General features: G+C 42.3%; 1 protein-coding gene across 12 annotated transcripts in view; it reads left to right on the plus strand.

Annotated features, from left to right (window-relative positions):
• Positions 1-21,651, plus strand: part of KIAA1217 (KIAA1217 ortholog) — a 586,069-nt gene that overhangs the window by 171,220 nt on the left and 393,198 nt on the right. Inside the window, exon 1 of one of the 12 annotated variants that reach the window (XM_069086303.1) lies at positions 10,475-10,885. The exons of 10 other annotated variants lie outside the window; for them this stretch is intronic. In XM_069086303.1, coding sequence (XP_068942404.1) covers positions 10,816-10,885 — 70 coding nt within the window. In that variant the 5' untranslated portion in view covers positions 10,475-10,815. Of the gene's footprint in view, positions 1-10,474; positions 10,886-21,651 lie in introns of those variants that run through there. One more of the 12 variants, XM_069086307.1, reaches the window with a different exon arrangement.

Consider the following 21,651-nt stretch of genomic DNA (forward strand, 5'->3'; position numbering starts at 1 on the left):
GCTTATGTGTTTTGTATTGTTTTGTTTGGGGGCAGAGAGGAAAGGAGATGGAAGATAGGACTGAGAAGGGGAAAGTAAAAAGAAAGCCCTAAGTTGAACATAAATGGAGCTCCCATAGCAAATCAGTCACTTTTTTTTTGGAGGTCAATTGGGGTTAAGTGACTTGCCCAAAGTCACACAGCTAATAAGTGTGTCAAGTGTCTAAGGCCGGATTTGAACTCAGGTCCTCCTGACTCCAGGGCCGGTGCTGTATTTCACTGCACCACCTAGCTGCCCCAAATCAGTCACTTTTTAAAGGCATCAGCTATGACCCAGTGCAGGTGGGCCTTCAGTCAATATAAATGAATGAGGATGACGAAGACAGCAGCATCCACATTCATAGGGTGGTGATAAAACAGTGCTTTTCCTACATCTGGTCTGACATTGGAGTGGACTTCACTTTGGGCCCTCCTGGGCTTTGCCAGCATTTGCTTAGCTCACTCACCAAGAGCTGCTGGAAGCCAGCAGTATAAGGCATAAGGAACAAGCTGGAATTTTCACTTCAAAGCCACAGACTGGAATCCAGACTCCACTTATGGTGATCAGGGAAAAATCACCGTCTGCCATTTTCCAGATGATGTCTTCTGCAGATGATAATCCCAAATGTTTACTTTAGGCAGCTAAACTTGTGGCTGTGTTCTCTCTTTCAATTTAATATAGACACCTGTGGCGACTGATGGCCATGGGTCAACAGAGACAATGAAAATAATGTGAATAGCGGCAGCTTATACTCTACGTACTCTCCTGCTGCAAAGCATCTTGCAGTTGTGGTGTTGCTGAATTCTGACAGGTCTGTGATGTTAATGGTACACATTTTATTATCCCCACTTAACATATGAAGACATATAAAGTATACTGTAAGTGACCCAAAGGTGACACATGGAAGGTGTATGTTAGCATGACCATTTATGAGTGGCATGCAAGGAGTGGCTTAAAAGACTTTATTAAACATGTATATGACCAGAATTGGATTAATTACCAGGCCTAGAGTGAAGAAGTCTCATCTTCCTGAGTTCAAATCCATCCTCAGATACTTACTAGCATTGTGACCCTGGGCAAATCATGTAACCCTATTGATCTCAGTTTTCCTCATCTATAAAATGAGCTGGGAAAGGAAATAGCAAACCACCCCAGTGTCTTTGCCAAGAAAACCCCAAAGGGGATCATGAAGAGTTGGACGTGAGTAAAAAATGACTGAACAGCAACGATGACCAGAAAAAGTGATAAGCAGATAGAGAATGAGGGATGACAGATGGACAGTCTGAATGTGACAGGTGGTATCCATGAAAAATGAAAGGATCTGGAGCAGGAGCAGGCCCTCCAGTATGCTGTATAGATCTTCTATGGGGATTTATGAATGGATGTGGATAAGAGTCACACACTGGATGAAAAGGTAGCGGATAGATTGTGACATCGACCTCTTGAGACATCTCATGAGATAACAGGAATAGGAGGAAATAAACAAAATACTAAAAAGTCGATGCCTTGTCTATAAGCTTGAGTGTGGTGCATCAGCTACATAAACATTAGCAGTTTGGGTAGGGGGAGGAGAAAGACCAATCTTATAATGGAATAAGGGAAGAAAGGAGTCAATGGGGCTTCCCTTTGCCACTCTATTTCTGGTTGATGGGGAATGTTTCTGTGGAAGAGATTAATTATTAAGAGCTCTTTGGGGAGTAGAGGAAGCTTGTCAAATTCCTAGGTAAGGAGAACAGTTCCACTTAGGATAATATATTTGGAAAATCACAGTAATATAATTGGCATTTTTTATGCAGAATTGTGGGAATGATTATAATACTGATTTGAACTCAGGTCCTCTTGACTCCAGGGCCAGCATTCTATCCACTGTGCCATAGAACACTTTAAGGTTTGCCAAATTCTTTATAAATATTATCTCATTTCATCCTCATAACAACCCTGGGAGGTAGATACTTTATTATCCCCATTTTGCAGATTAAGACACTGAGACCATTGCCGAGTGACTTGCCGGGGGTCATACAGCTAACAGGTATGTGAGGCTGAATTTGAACTCAGGTCTTCCTGACTTCAGGTCCAGCATTCCGTCATTTGTGCTGCCTAGCTGCACTTTAGCTAAAAACAAAAACAAACCTTTTACCATTACTCTCAGTTATTTTCAATAGCCCCTATATATGGAAAGTGAGGGGGAAACATATGTTCCAAACTAGTTTTTGCCTCATTTCAAACATGGTGAAACTGAGGCATGCACAGTACTTACTCCAACTATGGTTTTTGTTTTTGTTTGTTTTTTGGAGGGGCAATTGGAGTTAAGTGACTTGCCCAAGGTCACAAGGCTAGTAAGTGTTAAGTGTCTGAGGCCATATTTGAACTCAGGTCCTCCTGACTCCAGGGCCAGTGCTCTATTCACTGTGCCACCTAGCTGCCCCTTCCAACCATATTTTCTAAGAAATTTCAGCAGGTCTATAAATGCTGATCCAAACCTTCAGACTCACCATGCTGTGAGAATCTCTTTAGCCACCTTGCTCTCCCAAATGTGGACATTTTCTGATTTCTGAGTTCTTAGATGATGCATGGGTACCTGAACATGAAATATATCAAACATGTTATCTGGAGGTGAAACATTCGTTTTATTTTTTTTTTTATTTCAGTACCAGCCAAGGTCTTTTTACATTAAATTGTGTCAAATTAAATTTTATGGACTTCATCTGCCACTAATTATTCCCTTTATACTCTGACATCAAAGAAGTCTTTAAGTCAAGTAATTTCATTCTTCATAGAATTTAAAGTCAAAAGTACTTGAAGTATAATTTATGAGTCCATTCCCACTTAGATCTGGGGCAACTAGGTGGTACAATGGGTGGAATGCTGACCTGAGTTCAAATCCAGATTCAGACACGTTGTGTGACCATGGGCAAGTCATTTACCCTGTTTGCCTCAGTTTTCTCGTCTGTAAAATAGGGAGAATAATAGCCTCAACCTTGCAGGGTTGTTGCAAGGTAAAGCACTTAGCAGAGTGCATGGCACATGGCATCTGTTGTTGTTGGGTCCTTTCTTTCACATTCAATTCTTCATGATCCCATTTGAGATTTTCTTAGCAAAGATTCTGGAGCAGTTTGCCATTTCTTCCTCTAGCTCATTTTACAGATGAGGAAACTGAGGCAAGCAGGGTTATTGGCCTTGCCTGGGGTCACATAGCTAGTAAGTGTCTGAGGCTGGATTTGAACTCAGGAAGATGAGTCTTCCTGACTCCAAGTGCAGCACTCTGTCCATTGTGGCCCATAATAAACCATATATAAATGTTAGTGATGATGGTTCACACTGATCTGTCTTTCTTAAAAACAGTTGTGTTCAAGAAGTTGATAATATCTCTGCTGACCCTTCATTCAACAAGCAGTTACATTCCTGGTGACTCACACTCATCCTAGGGGTTATTATCGATTTAAGTTGCACCATCAAAACCAGTAACACCAGTAACAGCATATTTCAGTAATCATTTAGCTGTTTATTGCATAATCCCAGTTTGCTCTATTAAGGCCATCCTAGATCAATGTTTGGCTTTCTCAGTCCTCTGGAACTCCTTTTATGTGAGCTTGTTTAGAGGATGAATTACCAACATGGAGCCAACAAATGCCAACCAAATAGACTTATCCCTTCCCTGCACAACAGAAATGGAGTTTAAAGTTTGTCTTTCCCCTCCTCACCCCCTCCCACACTCATATTTTCTCTGGTGTCAAAATTGTAACTTCTTATAGAATTGGGAGAAAATCTGATTTCAAGTTCATCCAAATTTTTTGGTACCTTTCACAGCAAATTCCAAAGTACAGTAGTAGGCAGATGGGGTATGATAGGGATTTAACAATGCTCAAATTAAATTAAACCCCAAATTCACTACACTTAGAATGCAGTATTTTTTCTTCAGAAAACTGACATATCCCCAAACCAGCAATAGAGACTTTCTTGGAGCTCAAAGGATCAAAGGTATAGAATTCGATGGGACCTTGGAAAGAGGAGCTGTAACTAGAGTTAATGATGCTTTAATCCAGGATTCCAATCTTAGAGTACAAAATTTAGAGGAGGCTGATAGAACTGACTGGTAGTTCTTCATCAGAGCATAGCACCTGGGTAATAAGAATAATTAGATAAAATGGTAGGCTACCAGATGGCCAGCTAGAGTGAACTCCTTCCATCAGTCAATCATCAAACATTAATGTACCAGGCACTCCGCCAGATACTGCGCTAAGCACTGGGGAGAAAAGAAAGGCTAAAACCTTCTCTGCTCTCCAGAAGCCAGGGAGAGAGAACAAGTAAATAATTAGGCAGGTACAAGATATATAGAGAACAGTTAGAAGGTAATCTGAGAGTTGATCAACCAGCAGTTGAAGGACTAGGCAAAGCCTCCTGTAGAAAGTGGTATTTGAGGAGAATCTTGAAGGAAGCCAAGAAAAGCCCAGAAGCAAAGATTTCGTTCAAGGGAGAGCAGGGCAGGAGTGGGGGTGTACACAGCCTGTTCAAAGGCATGGAGATGGGAGTAGGCTAGTATAATGGAATCATATTGTGAATGGAGAAGGAAAAAAATATAAGACTGGGAAGGTAAGAAGGGACCTGGTTGTGAAGAACTTTAAATGTCAGAGGACTTTATATCTGATCTTACATTTATTAAAAAGCCCCTGAAGTTTACTGAGTAGTGGGAGTGGGGGTAGAAGAGAGGAGGAGCAAAATAGACCTCCCTTTTAGGAAAATCACTTTGGTAGCTGAATGGAGGATTGACTGTGGTGGGGAGATCCAGGAGGCAAGGAGATCAGTTAGAAGGCTGTTGCAGTATCCAGGTGAGGGGTAAAGAGGGTCTGAACAAGGGTGGTGGTCAGGTGAGTGGGAAGAATACATGAGAGATACTATGAAAGGAAAGATAAAATTTGTCAGTGAATTAGATGTGAGAGGAATGAGAATGATTCCAGTTAATGAGCCCAAATGTCTGAGAGGATAGTGGTACACTTAACAGCAAAAGGGGAATTGGAAAGAGGATTCTTTTAGGGGAAAATATGAGTTCTGTTTTGGACATGTTGAATTTGAGATGCCCCTAGACCGACCAGCAGTTTGAGATACCTAAAAGGTATGACTATCACTCAGGAGAAAAACTAGAGCTGGATATATAGATGTGGTGACATCTACTTAGAAATGATCATTGAACTCATGGGAGCTGATGAAACTACCACATGAAAAAAAAATAGAGGAAAAAGAGAAGAGAACCAAGGATGAATTCTTGAAGCAAACCCTTAGTAAATGGACAAGACACAGATGCATGTTTCCCATCCAACCCCAGACTATAGCCTCACCTGTGGCTGTCTCACCTCATTGTCCTTGGATCTTTGTCACTCCCAGCACCACTTAGGGTATGCTTGCCCTGTAATATTTTCTACAGGTTCAAAAACTAATTAGAGTCATTCAATAAACATTTATTAAGCATTTGTTATTGTTCAGTCTTGTCTGACTCTTCATGATCCCATGGACCACAGCATGATCAATCAGTCAATGAACCAGTCACCATAGGCTTTTCTTGGCAAAGTGGTTTGCCATTTCCTTCTCTAGTGAGTTAAGGCAAGCAGAAGTTAAGTGAATTGCCCAGGGTCACATGGCTAGTAAATGTCTGAGGCTGGCTTTGAATTCGGGTCTTCCTGACTCCAGACCCTGTGCACTATGGCACCATCTAGCTGACCCTTATTAAGCATTTACAATGTTCCAAATACTAGGGATGCAAAGAGAGACCTTGCCCTCAAGAAGCTTACACTCTAATGGGAAAGAAAACATGCAAACATATTTCAACAAGAAGACGCCCTACTTAAAGCTCACCTGGTTTGAATCCCAAGGATTCCCAAGGAAATTGAGAGCTGGATGTCTTCAGTAATTTCAAAAGTTACCAAATTAATGACAAACACAGGATACAGCCATTTTTTCCCTAGAACCTCCATTTTGCAAAAAAAAAAAATCATTTTTACCAGTCACTTAAAAAAACCCCAATATATGTAATTATTCTATGTTTACAAAACATTTATACATATTATCTCATTTAATGCTCACAATACCCCCTTTGAGGTATTATCATCATTTTACAGATAAGGAAACTGAGGCAGGCAGCCCTTAAGTGACTTCACTCAGCTAATAAGTACTCAAAGATAGATTTGAACTCAGGTCTTCCTGATTCCATGTCCAGGGCTCTATCCACTGTAGGGGATAGGGGAGACATGAGGGCTGTGTCTTTGAAGTATTTATTGGGCTGCCATGAGGACATCAGTACTGTTTTAATCATTCCTAGATAGGACTACTGGGTAGAAATTGCAGAGAGGCAGTTTTTGACTAGGTATAAAAAAAAACTTCCCAATGTGTTGAACTATGCAAAAGGAGAATAAATCAATCAACAAGCATTATACTATCCATGGTGATGGAATTACAGAGACTACAGTAAACTGGCCCTTCCCTCAAGGAGTTCACATTCTGTTGGGGAAAAAACATGTACACATGCAAACAAAACCAGAATATATTCAGAATAATTCAGAAAATTGTCCAGGAGACTCTAGCATCTGGTAGGTGGTAAAGGATCAGGAAAGGCCTCATGTAGGAGGTGGTATTTTAGTTGAATTTTGAAGGGAGCCAGGCATTCTCAGGGTCACCTAGGTGGCCCTGTCATTAGAAAACCTGGCCTGGAGTCAGGAAGACTTATCTCCCTGAGTTCATGTCTAGACTCAGATACTTATTAGCTATGTGACCTTGGGTAAGTCACTTGACCCTGTTTGCCTCAGTTCCCTTATCTGTAAAGTGAGCTAGAGAAGAAAATAGCCAGCCACTCTAGTATCTTTGCCAATAGAACGAGGGCACAAAGAGTTGGACAGAACTGAAACAGCCTAATAACAACAACAACAAAGGCATTCTCAGAGTTGGAGAGCCAGTCCAATATAATTTTTTTTTTAAAGCAATTAGGGTTAAGTAACTTGCTCAAGGTTACATGGCCAGGTGCTTCTGGGTGGATGCTAAGTGTCTGAGCCCAGATTCAATACCCAGGTCATCCCGACACTGGGGCCTATGCTCTTACTCGCTGTGCTACCCGGCCGCCCCCAGTCCAATATAATTAACATTTATTGAGCACCCTGTATTGCTATTGGTCTTCTTCAAAATGAAGGACAACAATGATCACCTATTATGCACCAGGCAATGTGCTAAACACTGGGAATACAATTAATAAAAATAAAGTTCCTGACCTCAAGAAGCTTACAGTCTAAAGGGGGATAGGCAACACACAGAAAGGAGGCAAGAAAGGGGAAGGGCTGGGGTGGTACTCAGTGAGGCGCCATCTTGTTCTATACAGTTTTATACTCTGACTGCCAGTCAGAGGAGAGAGCAGGCCAAGGGAGGTGCTGTCAGTCAACTCTTGAGTTTGCTGTATGGTGATGAGATTAGAGATGATAAACTTAACCTGGAGGGAACATCTTATACCCCAGGCAGAGCTTCAGAGGCAGAGTGGAGTGAGTTAGCAGTTATAGGAAGTGAGAAGAAAGATCATATCAGATGAGGGGTGGGGGTGGGGATAGACTATGCAAAGTTGTAGAGACAAGAAATTGATTATTGTGAACAGGGAATAGCAAATTTGGTAGTTTGACTGGATCATCAGTTGGATGAAGGGGTTGTTGTTATTCAGTCATTTCTTGGCAAAGATACTGGAGTGGTGGTTTGCTGTTTCCTTCACTAGCTCGTTTACAGATGAGGAAACAGGGTGAAGTGACTTAACTTGCTTTGCCCAAGGTCACACAGCTAGCAAGTGTCTGAGGCTGGATTTGAACTCAAGAAGGTGAGTCTCTCTGACTCCAGGCCCAATGCTCTATTTACTCAGCCATCTAGATTTCAACCTACAAGGGACCTTAGACAAGAGCTGAGGAGGACCTGATGGAGGGCGATGGCTGGGTGAATATTGAGACAGAGACCAATGGGACAGATGTGGAGACAGAAGCAGTAATCCTTGGAGACTTGGATGAAGGAGAATGAGAGAATAGGATGACCCAGGAGTTTAGGAGCCGAGTAGCTAGAAGGAAGTATGATGGTGCCCCTCAACAGAATCAAAGAGTGCCGCCACCCCTGCCATCCCCCCATGTCTTCAAGGACAGCCCTTACAGGGAATATCAAGCAATAGGTGAACCTCTGTGATTTCAGAGGTTCTTGCCATTTGTGAGATTCTGGGAGTCAGCACAGGCTTATTCACTTGGTATTTTTTAAATATTCCATTCTGTTACCTGTCTCAACCAGGACATACAGGACAGCAGGAAGTACTCAGATGTGTTAAGAAAAAAAAATTTGCTGTTAAAAAAAAATATCCCAGTTGCATGATTCCTTATTCCTTGTCTTGATGTCTTTCTTCCTTTTCTTTCTTTGTCTTCTTGGGCATTCCGCTAAAAGTTTTGCTCTTTGGAGAGTGGAATGTCTACTTAGGCTGTTGCTTGAGTTGACTGTGGGGGAGGGGAGGCAATATCCCAGGGAGTTTATTTGCCTGACTTTCAGCAATTCTCAAAGACCCCTGGGGGTCACCGAGACAGGAGATCTACAGGGTCAAAACTTTTCATAATAATACTAAGACATGTTCATTTTGAATGTGGTACATATGGATCAGTATAACTTACATAAGCAACAGCTCTTTGGTGGGCTTCCTCAATAATTTGTTTAGAATGTAGAGGTCCTAAGACCAAAAAGTTAGAGAAATACTACTTTACACTAAGGAGAGCTCAGAGCTGGCAAAGGATCCTCCTTGCCTCAGCCATCTAGGGATCCATAGAAGTCTAAGAGCAGATCCTTTACTTCCCACAAGATTCCAGTAAGTCACCAATATGCAAAGGCCTGCACACAAATTAGATTGCTTCTACCCAGATTCTGTGAGACTTCAGTCCAAAGCTACTATCTCCTTCTGGCTTAGGTCTCTGCATTCTGTCAAATGACAGGTAAGGACAGACCAGACTGGCTTCTTGACAAACTGAAGCCAGTCATTTAGGAGTCAGAAATCAGGAAGAAGGACATCTGGCAGAGACCATCCTGTGACCTAGACAAGGATCAACATTTTTTAGGCCTGGGGCCCTGAAAAGAGGTTGTAAACAATGAAGGAGCAAGGACTATTTCTTGCCAATCCCTAAACTCTAAGAAATACTAAAGACAAAATGCAGGCCTGTTCAAAGACATTTGTCCTCTTACTATTGGTGGGAAAAGGTCTAAGATCAGGTTCTCTTTATGTAAAGATTACCTCATAAAGTCTCTGCAGTCATTGAGCCCTTAGGTTATTTACTGTGTGAGCCCAACTGCACATAGTGGTTTTCCGGAAAGTTCACTATGTTCCTTTTGAATATTAAGAATAGTGACCATAAAAGGTCCCCTCTTCCTTCCCTGTCATTAACCTTCTCCCATTCCCAATCTCTTTTGGGAATGTCTGGCAGAATTAATTTCCTTTTTGTCCATATCCTCTGTTCTTTGGAGGCTTCCGCATCTTTTTGCCATGAATGAGAAGAATATGTCCTCCACATTTCCAAAACACACAGGTGATTCAAGGTCATAGTTAGGAAGATGGGCCAACCATTGTGGTGTACCAAATCTTAGTCTAAATTAAGCTAAAACATCATCTAAACAGATTGGAAAGTGGGTCAAAGGATGGCTCCTTGGGAGTAACAGTCCATCTACTACTATTAACTCTGTATTCTAAAATCATCAGGACTCTGCTGACTAAATTATCACATTGTTTAGTGATTGTGTTCTTTTTAGCTGTCAGAAACAGCAGAGTTAAAATATGGTCTAGATTGTCTTTCCCATCTTCTCTGTGTGGATATTGTACCTCCTGTTTTCAATTTCTGGGAACTATGCCAGTTTTTCAAGGACTGAGTCAAGAACAAAATAAATATTTGTAGGTAATTTTTTAAAAATGTGTGTTCAATGTAATCCAAACGGATCCAAAGAATAATGTGTTTAATTGTTTCTCAGTTGTTATTTGTAATTAAGTCAAGATTTGAAGGGTCAGTTTACTTTTCCAATTTGTGGTCTGAGAGAGGGAAAAATGTCCAGACAATTGCCTAGGTCTTCTTTCCAAAGTCCGGATTAAATGACTGAAATTGATTCCATTAAAGTGGTCCAAGTTATATTCTATACTGCTAGATATTCATTAGGCCCTGTAAAGTTAGTAGTAGCTGGAATTGTCTTCCTAGAAACTCTATGCAAACTATTTCTTTCAAGTTCCTTTTCTTTTTAAAAGGAATTTAAGTGAAATGTTTGGGATTCAGCAGTCGGGTATTTTAAAAAAATATATACTCTTATGTATTTCGTGAAAAGATTCTGTCCTGTGTCTGAGATGAAAAGAAGTCTGGATTCCAGCATAGATGCATGCCTGGAATCATGTGTGAAATGTTTCCTATCCTAATAATGCCTGTTGGCTGCGGTGCTTCTGGAGTTGGGAGCCCTGGAGAACAGGCGGCCAGAAGTCCTGCGTAGGAAACCCATCATCACCTGTTGGGGGCCCTGAGTGTGAGCGGCTTGGGGGCTGGTCCTGCTCCAGCCTCACAAAGTACTGCCCACCATTCCACCGAGGGCCAGTCCCAGGGAGCAGATAGCCCAGGCGTCTGGAATGCAGTTTGTTTTTGCTGGAGACTTTGCCCAGTAGAAGAGACTTGTTCAGGGTGGGGTTTCCCAGCCCTCCACCAGCCCCCTCCTAGCCTCTTTCTGGCTGGGCTCAGAACTGCAGTTTTTAAAGTTAGGAGTGGGGAGCGTGCGCTGGAGGCTGGGACAATGGAGGAAAATGAAAGCCAGAAATTTGAGCTCTGCCTTCCCTCCTCAGCAGACAGCAGACAGATGAAGGGTAAGTAACAGAATCATTCAAAGATGGAGTTACATTCAAGCGTGTCCCTCTCTGCTGCTTTTTATAACTCGAGACAGTGCATGGCAGAGAGAAGGGGGGGAAAGGGAACACGATTTCTCTTGTGCATGTGGCTGCTCCAAAGTCTTTTAACTTCATGCGTTGGATTTCTCTTCAGAAGCCTTTTTTTCCCTTGACTCTCAAAAGCAGAAAACTTGGAGAACTGATGTCACATTCCGTGACCCACTCAGCAAGCAGATTATGAGCGCTGCTCCCGGGGGAAGGCTCAGCGCTGTGAGCTGCAGTTTTCAGACACTGTTTGGGCTTGCTAGCTGTGTCGTAGCCCTTTATGTGGCTGAAGCTCCCAGAGAGCCTGCCGCAGGGTCCGTTCCAGGGTTAGCAGCGAGCCTGGGTGGTGAATTTCACCAGGCAAGTTGATTTTCCATGAAAGTGCGGGAGTTCTTTTGTAGTTGCGGCGGCTGCGTTTGGAGGAAGCCGAACAATTTGACCAGCGTGGTGTTGTTTGAGGTCTACATCTCAGGTTGGCTTTGGAGCATTTGCTCCAATGAAGCTGTCCTTGGGCTGAAAGCGCAGTGCTTGGCTGGGAATGGAAGAATTCGCTAGCTAGGCAAAGTTGGAGGGGGCGTGGAGGATAGGGTAAGGTAGGACTGGGAAAGCAGGCTCCTGGGGTGATTCGCCTCCTACATCACCTCCCAGAGGGACCTGGCTATTCTTCCCACCCACCCCCGGGGGATTCCCAGAAGCTTAAAGTTCCAAGGACATTTTCAAATGGGGCTGGGGATGAATGGCCCCTTCAGTAGCATTTTGCTGCTACCCTGTGACTACCCTGTAGTGTCCCTGACTATCGTGTAGATGGCATGCTCTGAAAACGCACAAGTCGGAGCCCCACCTCCTCCTGAAGTTCATTCAGAGGCCATTTAACAACAGAAATATGTGTTTCATGGCATAGCAATCAGTGTGGGGGTCGGGATTATCCGCTTGGGAAAAGGTATGTTTTCATTTGGTATGTGAAAGGGGAAGTCATCAATGACTCATCTACCAGGAAAATGCAAAACTAAACCCCCGCAGAAGAAAATGCAATTAGAATGGAGGGAAAACCTCAGGGAAAAATGCAAAGGATCTAGGCTCGGGAAACTGTGGAGGTCTGCATCTTAGATTTGGAGGTGTTAGGGTTGGCAGAGACTAGCCCAGTCTAGAGTCCTGTCTGTATCTCAGAGATACCTGAAAGTGCTTTTTCCAAAACACTAAAGTGTGGTCTCAGAAGGGGTATGTAGAGAAACCTTGGACGCTGAAATTTCTAGATAGGACACACACAAAAAATAAAAGGCTGGTTATAGAAAACTTGGTGAATGGACTGGATTCATTCTCCCTTCAGGTGAAGAAATGCAGCCCCAGCATAGGATGAGAACTTTTTACAGGACCCAGGCTGGCTGGTCAGTATAAATATGGAGCAAATAAAATAGGAAAGTATCCCTAGCCATCTGGAAACACCTGGGAATTTAGCGGCATCTGGTCATCATGCCATGGGCAAGGAGAAGCTGTCAACTGTAGGGATTCCTGCTGAATTCGTAGGTGGGCTGCTGAGGTACCCTCCCATGCCATGTTTGAAGCCCATAGTCCCTTCTGAGTGCCTCAGGGTTGCTTGAGGGACCTGCAGGTGCCCTAGGACATCTGCTCCAGTTTTAGCCTTGGTGCTCTGAAAAATACCTTGATACCCAGGCAGGTAGAGAAATCCTCTCCTCTCCAACCTACCCAACTCTGGTTACACTTGGTTAACATAGGAGATCTTTGGAGAGTAGGACTGGGGGATGACCAGTCCTGTACTTGGCACAGACACATAAGAGACCTCCCAAGGTGGTTGGTCTCTCTCTCCCTTCCCCTTAACTACTCCTCCAACCACCTCTCCTAGCTCTATGAGCCAGGAAACTGGGCTGGGGGACCCCCAGAGGCCAGACTGAAAAAGATATCAAACCGCCCAGCCTTGTTTCACTATAAAACCAACATCTCTGGAGGTTGCTATGCTCTTAGGGATGAGAGGTGAAGGAAAGGACTAGAGATGTCAAAATCCCATTCTTTTGGATCCTTTTAGTTTGTGGAGGTTGTGTAGTATGATGAAATCAAAGCAAGCATACCTGACCTGGAATCTGGAGACTTGGATTGTCTTCCCAGCTCAGTCACTAAACTCCTCATAATAACTCTAGTAAAAATCCTATACTTTTCTGGGCCTCTATTTCCATATGTTTAAAATGAGGTGTTCCTGAGTCCCCCGAAGACTTCAGATGAAATCTCTTGCCAGATAGGTGATGGACTTAAAAATGCAGAATGAGACTCTTATTTTTGGACATGGGCATGGCAGGGCCATTTGTTTTGCTGAACTATGCTTGTGTGTTATGAAGATTTTCTTTTTCTATTTTTGAAAATTGAAGTGGGAGGGTGGTAGGAGGGAGAGATAAATTCTTGTGAATTAATTTTTTGAAACTAATAACAAAGTGAAGGTTTGTTCAAATCCAGGTTGCCTGTTGTTTCCAACTTCAGTCATTTTCAACTCTTTGTGACCCCATTTGGGGTTTTCTTGGCACAAATACTGGAATTCATATTACAGATGAGGAAACTGAGGCCAACAGGGTTAAGTGACTTGGCCAGGGTCACCCAGCTAGTGTCTGAGGTCAGATTTGAATGCAGGAAGATGAGTCTTCATGACCAAATACTCTATCAACAAACCCACCTACTTGTCTGCCAGATTGCCTAGAGACAAAAGAAATAACTCAACTGTGAGGACTGCCCAGTGGAAAAAAGGCAAAATGGGAACTAAATCATAGCAGAGGATGAGAGAGATAGATAGTGTCATGGAAGCAATGACCATGAGCTTGGGACAGACTTCTGGAGATAGTGGAGGATAGAAGGAGATGGACAGAACTGAACAAGTGAACAAGAACAAGGCCATTTTGGGGAGTGAAAAATACTAGTTCGGTGGATTTGTAGCTCTTGGTGCAAACCAAAGCTTTTGTGGTGACTTCCCGGCACTTATTTGATCAAATTTTAATATTAAATGAAATCTCAATATTTCTTAATATTTCCATTCCAATGGAAAAACGAAATGAGGGTAGTTGACTCCGTTTCTAAGGCCCCTTCCATCTCTACCAATCTATCATCTGTGTTGTTTATATAAACATAAGGGAGGAAATTTCCTCTGATAGCCCCTCATAGACACTCAATGCTCTTTCCAAGATTTCAGTCTCAAGCAAACAGACCTGGTAATTACTTAACATGATTTTTGTTTCTCAGAAGGCATGATCTGGGCTACATATGAATGTGTTGAAGAAGGGAGCAGTGAGCTTTGAGGGTCACTCATAAAAGTGGGTCAGCTGCCCTTCTGTCCCTTTGAAGTCTTTTGTGTTGGGAGTAGCATAACCCATGCATAAGCCTGTATTTGTGGTTCATACACAAAAATAATAACAGGCATGCAGATAGCATTTTAAAGTTTGCAAAGCATTTGTTTTATACATTAGATATTATCTTATACATTATCTATGATATATGCTTGTATATCACATGAGACAAGTGAGCTAAGTACTACGGGCATTATTATCCTTATTTTATAGATGAGGAAAGAGAGGTTTAGAGGGAGTGAAGCAGTTCACCCATAGCTACTGAACTAAGAAGGCAGGATCAGAACCCAGATCTTTTGGTCTCCAAGTCCAGCTCTCAGCTCACTACACAGAATAAGTATTCTCTGTTATGCTCAATATGGTTAGTCCTAATGCTTGCATCTTGGCACTATCATAAAAAAAAATAAAGTAAAAAATCAGTTAGCTGTAAATCAAAACAAACACAGCTGCCTGGATATTCTCCCTAAGAATGTGCTGCCCACCTCTCTCTGGCCAAGAGGCAAAATCCAGGGGAAGAAGTCAGGACCAGAGCAGAGCTGTTGATGCAGAAATAAGGCAATATTCTTAGCATTGGCAAAATGAAGAGAGAACTAGAGTTAAAGTCAGGAGACCCAGGGACAAATTCTTTAGCCAGAGTGCTAACTGTGTATCTAGATTCTCTGAATCTCACCTTACTCAGCTATGAAAGAGAGAGAGAGAGAGAGAGAGAGAGAGAGAGAGAGAGAGAGAGATACTTGCACTGTCTACCTCATGGATTGTCCTGGGCAAAGTAATTTTTTAGTCTGAAGGTGAGACTTCAGTGGGAGTTATTTTTGTTGTGTGAAGGTGACCATAGCTTCTCAAAGTCTAAGCCAATAATCATAAATTCTGTTCTTTCCTATGAAGCTGATCAGGCTTTGAGGGATTAGGGACAGACCATGTGTCTGTCATCAGCCCATCAATGTTGGTAAGCCCTGAGCTGTTTATTACTTTAAAACAAGAGTTCTTAACCTAGGCACAAGGACAGATTTCAGAGAGTGTGTGAACTCAAATGCAGGGGAGGGGGAAGAAGAGGGGGAAGGGGGGAATGATATTTTTGTTTTCACCAACCTTTGGTTTCATTTGTCATTCCATGTATCATGGTGGGGGGGTACTTTTAGAAGCTTTATCAGAGAAAGGGTCCGTCCATAGACTTCATTAGACTGGCAAAGGGGTCCATCACACAAAAAAGGGTGGGCTGGCACCTGTGACTATTGTCATAGGGAACTTCCAGATGAGTAAACTCCTTTTACCAATGCAAGATGGAACCTGCTCTGTTTTAGAGAGTTAACTCTTAACCACTAACTGGGTAATAAATATTGGGGGCTACAGTAACTCAAGAAAGCCACGTCAAAATTGTAGAAGGGTTGCAACCTTCACTGGTGAATGGTAAGATAGAAGAGGAAGGCTGGAAATTAATTGAGAGGGCATCCATTCAGACCCATCTGTAGCAGCAAGCACCCCAGCATCCCCAGGGTTTGCCTCCAACACAGGTTCTTGGATCTGCTTTGTTAAAGGAAAGCAACTCAAAATGGGTTAACAAGCTTACTTTAAATCAGTCAAATATGTATCGTTTACCTAGTTCAGGGGAAAAAGGTCAGCACTCTGAACTTCAGAGTACACAGACAGAATTATCAAGACAGAGAAACAAATCAAGTAGACAGATTTCCAGATTGTCCAACCATTACATCCATACCAAATCAACATCTGGGTTTTTCAAAGCCGGGGGGCTCTCAACAATGACTTCCCATAGTCTCATCTGATCAAATCACAGAACACTTCTCAAAGTGAGCCCCAAATCAAAGCCTCCCATCAGGGCTTATATAGCTTTCTCCTGGCTCAGAGAATGTAACAACCTTCTGGACCCACTGGCCAATCAAAAAGTATCTACTGAAAAACAAGCCTCCCACCCCAGTGTCCAGGTGCACTTTAGCCTAGGGGCAGGGAAGATCTTAAAAATTTACATTCCCATTACACCATCTTTAACCATTAGGCTACTCAGGCTCACATAAGTCCAGGAACTTGCTCTAGGAGACACAGAAAATCATGGTCAAGGCCAAGACCCTGACTCTCAGGATGGTGCCTTTCCATTTATCTTGTTGAGGGACCATCCACACTGACAAAATCACCTCTTGGAAGAACTGGCCCCTATAACCTACTGTGTCAAGACATTTATTAAACACCTGCTGTGTACAAAGCCTATGCTAGGAGTTTAGGATTCAGAACCAAAAACAAAATGGTCCCTATTCTCAAGGGCTTTATATTCCCCTGGAGAAGTTACAGTCTACTGAAGGGAATTGGTATACATGTCTCTGAAAAATTTTATACAGTTAGCTCTTCCACATCACAGAGATTAGGAGGGTGCCCCCACCCCCACCTTTGTGATCTTGAAATTCTGTTCAAAATTTTTTGGCCCTCCCTTCATACTGGAGAAGTCTGAATTTTTCCTTTTTCTTTTATGTAGTGCTTATGGGATAAAATTTGGGTTAAGTATTTGGTCATAGACTCTATGTCATCCGCTGGCCTTTGCGTGTCATCTGCAGCTTTCACAAAATTCCCCCAAAATTCCCATTTAATTCCTTTAAAATTTTTTTTTATTAATTTATTTCTTTTCAGTTTTCAACATTCACTTCCATAAGTTTTAAATTTCCTCTCCCTCCCTCCCCCATTCCTCCCAAGATGACTTGCAATCTAATATGGGCTCTACACATACATTCCTATTAAACACATTTTCACATTTAGTTATGTTGCATAGCAGAATTATAATGGAGAGGAAAAACTATGAGAAAGAAAAAAAGAACAAAGTAAAACAAAGCAAAAAAGAAAATAGTCTGCTTCATTCTGCATTCTGACTCCATAGTTCTTTCTCTGAATATGGCTGACATTTTCCATCATGTGTGCTTCAGAATTGTCTTAGGTCCTTGCATTGCTGAGAAGGGCTAAGTCTATCAAAATCAGTCATTGCACACTGTGGCTGTTACTGTGTACAATGTTTTCCTGGTTCTACTCCCCTCACTCAAGCATCAGTTCATATAAGTCTTTCTAGGTTTCTCTGAAGTCCACCTGTTCATCATTTCTTATAGCACAATATTATCCCATTACAGGCATATACCACAACTGGTTTAGCCATTACCCAATTGATGGGCATCCCCTCAATTTCTGGTCCTTGGCCACCACAAAAAGAGCTGCTATAAATATTTTTGTACATGTGGGTCCTTTTTCCAATTTTATGATCTCTTTGGAATATAGCCCTAGAAGTAGTATTGCTGGGTCAAAGGGTATGCACATTTTTATAGCCCTTTGGGCATAGCTCCAAATTGCTCTCCAGAATGGTTGAATCAGTTCATAACTCAACCAACAATTCATCAACGTTCCAACTTTCCCACATCTTCTCCAACATTTATCATTTTTCTGTTTTACCATGTTAGCCAATCTGATAGGTGTGATGTGGTAACACAGAGTTCTTTTGATTTGCATCTCTCTAGTCAATAGTGATTTAGAGCATTTTTTCATATGACTATAGATAGCTTTAATTTCTTCCTCTGAAAACTGCCTATTCATATCCTTTAACCATTTATCCATTGGGGAATGATTTGTATTCTTGTAAATTTGACTCAGTTCTCTATATATTTTAGATATGAGACCTTTATCAGAGGCACTGGTTGTAAAAATTCTTTCCTTGTTTTCTGCTGTCCTCCTAATCTTGGTTTCATTGGCTTTGTGCAAAAAAAAAAAAACTTTTCAATTTAATGTAATCAAAATTATCCATTTTGCATTTCATAATAACATTTAATTTCTTATGCCAACCTGCAATATATCAAAACAGCAATGAGAAAAGTCATGATGTGGAAGGGATAACTAATTCCCTGCCTAGCAGATATTTGAGACAGCTAGGTGGTTCAGTGGATAGAACCCTGGACCTAGCTAGAGTCAGGTCATTAGCTATCTGACCCTGCACTTTCCCAGCCTTGGTTTCCCCACCTGTAAATGGGAATATAATAATTGAATCGACTTCACAGAGTTATAAGGTTGAAATGAGATCACACATGTAAAGTGCTTTACAAACCTTAAAGTTCCACATAGATTTGAGCCATTATTGTTCCTCTGCTTTTTCTGGTAAGGTAGAGGAAGAAACTTTGAAGATTATCTAGTTCTAGGGGTGGCTAGGTGAAGCAGTGAGTAGAGCACTGGCTCTGGAGTCAGGAGGACCTGAGTTCAAATTCAGCCACACTTAACACTTACAAGCCATGTGACCTTGGGAAAGTCACTTAACCCTAACTGCCCTCCAAAAAGAAAAAAAAAAGATTATCTAGTTCTCATTTTACAGGGGAGGAAATTGATGCCTAGGTAGCTGAAATAACTTGCCCAGGGCAAACTAGTGACAGAACCAAAATTCGCCCCCAAATCCTCCAACTAAAAATAGAGAGGCAACATGCCATATATATCATAGAAAGTACTGGCATTGGAATCTGGGATCAAATCCTGCCACAGATATCTACCTGCTGTATGACTCAGGACACTAACTTTCTGTGGACTTCAAGTTTTCTCACTTGTCAAATAGGGGTGCAGTGGTGGGGGAGAGGTTGTGCTTAATGACCTTGGAGGTACCTTCCAGATCTAAACAATGATACTGTGATTATAAATTCAGTAATCTTTCCAGTACATCACACTGCCTCTCATTTCTCCTTGGGGAGACCCTTTGAAACTCAGGACCTGAATAACTGGACCTCTTCCTATCTTTCCAGTCTTACACATTACTGCCCTTCACATAGTCACATAGTCTACAGCCTAGTGATGTTGGCCTTGATGTTCCTTGCAGAAGACACTCCATCTCCCATCTCTCTACTTTCATTGGATGTTCCACATGGCAGGAATTCTCCCCCTCCCCATCTTTGCCTCCTGACTGCCTTCAAGTCTAAGCTAAAAGTTTTTAAAAGAAGCCTTTCACCATCCCCATTTGTTGCTGGTGCCTTCACTTGTTGAAGATCTCCAATATATCCTTCGTGTATTTTATTTATAGTTGTTTACATGGGGGCACCTTCATTAGATTATGAGGTCCTTGAGAAGGGAACTGTCTTTTCCTTTGTTTTTATCCCATGAGCTTAGGACAGTGCCATTATGCACATAGTAGGCACTTAATAAATATTTGTTGTCTAGACTTGACCATATTTGACCTTTGTAAGATCAAGGAATATGTTTCTGTAGATGCCTGTCCTCTTCCATCCATGGAGGGAGTTGCCCAGATGAATTGAGAGGAGGGAACCAGAAGGGGAGGCCATTCAGCATCCTCTGAATCACACTTTCACACTATGGTCTCACTATTTGGTTTGACATGGATTTGCAGAATCTCTGAAGACATCTATGTTTAAATATTAGTAGTAAATGATACTGGAGAGCTAGGGCAGAGGAGAAATGGCTGCTACTTTGGAATATTCTGGCTCCCTTTTCTACCCTTGTTAGAGGGAGGTCTTTACTCTGGGGCCCCTGGCTATAATCATTATTAAATAGAACTATTATGATTTTCTAAACAATGAGCCTGGGAGGTCCCTGACCTGTTTTCTCCCAGGTCCCCCACCCACTCCCTTCTCCCTTTTGTTTCCATCCCTGGTTATTTCTGAAAGACCTTATTGAAAGACTACATTTATGCCCTAGTAGCTGAAGTTGTAAATGTCATGCTCCCCTCGGGCATGGGAGACTTTTCCCGTGGCCACTCTCCTAGCTGAGCTTGGCCTCTTAGAGGAAAAATATCAAGTTACTGGGATGTGTGTTCAGAGAGCTTTCTATGGAAAGAAGCATTGGTCTTTCCTGGGTGGAACAGGTGTCTGATGCCAGGGAGGCACGTGACAGGTGGGACATGTTGACACGAAGGAAAGATAGGACATAAAGGGGAATTTAATGTTTTCTGAGTTACGGGCAGCCATCCTTCTATGACCATCACGTGAAGAGAGCTTGCATTTTTTTTCTTTTTAGTTTCTTTAAATCTGCTAATGTGAATGACTGAATGTATTCAGAAGATCCACAAGCAAGAAGAATCTGAAAGATGACAGGAGAAATGACCTTCCCAGTGAGAAGTGCTAGGGAACACAGAGAGGCCAATTGGAAGGAAAGATGAGAGTACTTACTGGGAAGGTGAAGAATCCTTACCCCTCCTTTTCCAGTTTCTCGGGGATAAAATATATTTACTCTCAGTGATTACTCTTCTTGTTCTGTCTTCATTTCAGGGGAATAAATAAATAACTTGTAAATATATGGAGGAGAGCTCAAGTACTTGAAGAATCGGTGATTGGAAATGTTTGTGGCTGTTAAGTTCATAATAAATAAGCATTTAAAAATGTGTTTCATCAGAGTGGGGAACTTCTGGCAAGGCGATGCCATTTAACCCACAGATCTCCACCCTCTCGGACTTAGTGGACAATTCCTAAGGAGTCACCTCTTTGTATGAGCTATGTACATACTTCTATTTCCATAGTTGTGTATGTTGTCTTCCACTCCTGCAACAGAATATGTGCCAAGAGAGCCTCATTTTGGGCAGCTTCATTTTTGCCTCTCTAACCCCTGACACTGTTTCTTGCACATGATTGGTGCTCGGCAGCTGGTTGGAGAGTGGACAGTGTTGGACTTGGAGTTCTGAAGACCCTGGTTCAAATACTGCCTCTGATACTTCCTAGCGGTATGACCCTAGGCCAGACACTTAACTTTTCTGGCTTCAATTTCCTCTTCAGTAAAGGGGGGATGGAGCAGTTAGGTGGCCAGTGGATTGAATGCTGGGCCTGGAGTCAGAAAGACTCATCTTCCTGAGTTCAAATGTGGCCTCAGAAACTTACTAGCTGTGTGACCTTGGGCAAGTCACTTATCACTGTTGACCTCAGTTTCCTCATCTGTAAAATGAGCTGGAGAAGGAAATGGCAAACTACTCAAGTGTCTTTGCCAAGAAAATCCCAGATGGGGTCACAAAGAGTCAGATAAAACTGAGATGACTGAACAATGGTCTTGCTTCTGACACATACTAGCTGTGTGTCCTTGGTCAAGTCACTTTACAATTTGGTATACAATATAGCTTGCTAAAATTCCAACTTTAGGCTATCAATAACCATTTATTAAGGCATTGTGCTAAGTGCTTTTCTGCAGATCAAGTGACATCAGATATAAAACAAGACCAGTGGGGCGGCCAGGTAGCACAGTGAGTAAGAACACCGGCTCCAGTGTTGAGAAGACCTGGAGATCGAATCCCAGGCCCAGACACTTAGCACCCACCCAGAAACACCTGGCCGTGTAACCTTGAGCAAGTTACTTAACCCCAATTGCTTAGGGGCAGCCAGGTGGCTCAGTGAGTAAGAGCAC

This window comes from Petaurus breviceps, unplaced genomic scaffold (assembly GCF_028583685.1).
Source record: "Petaurus breviceps papuanus isolate PSGF00001 unplaced genomic scaffold, PetGlider_PUasm1.0 178, whole genome shotgun sequence".
Classification (NCBI taxonomy): domain Eukaryota; kingdom Metazoa; phylum Chordata; class Mammalia; order Diprotodontia; family Petauridae; genus Petaurus; species Petaurus breviceps.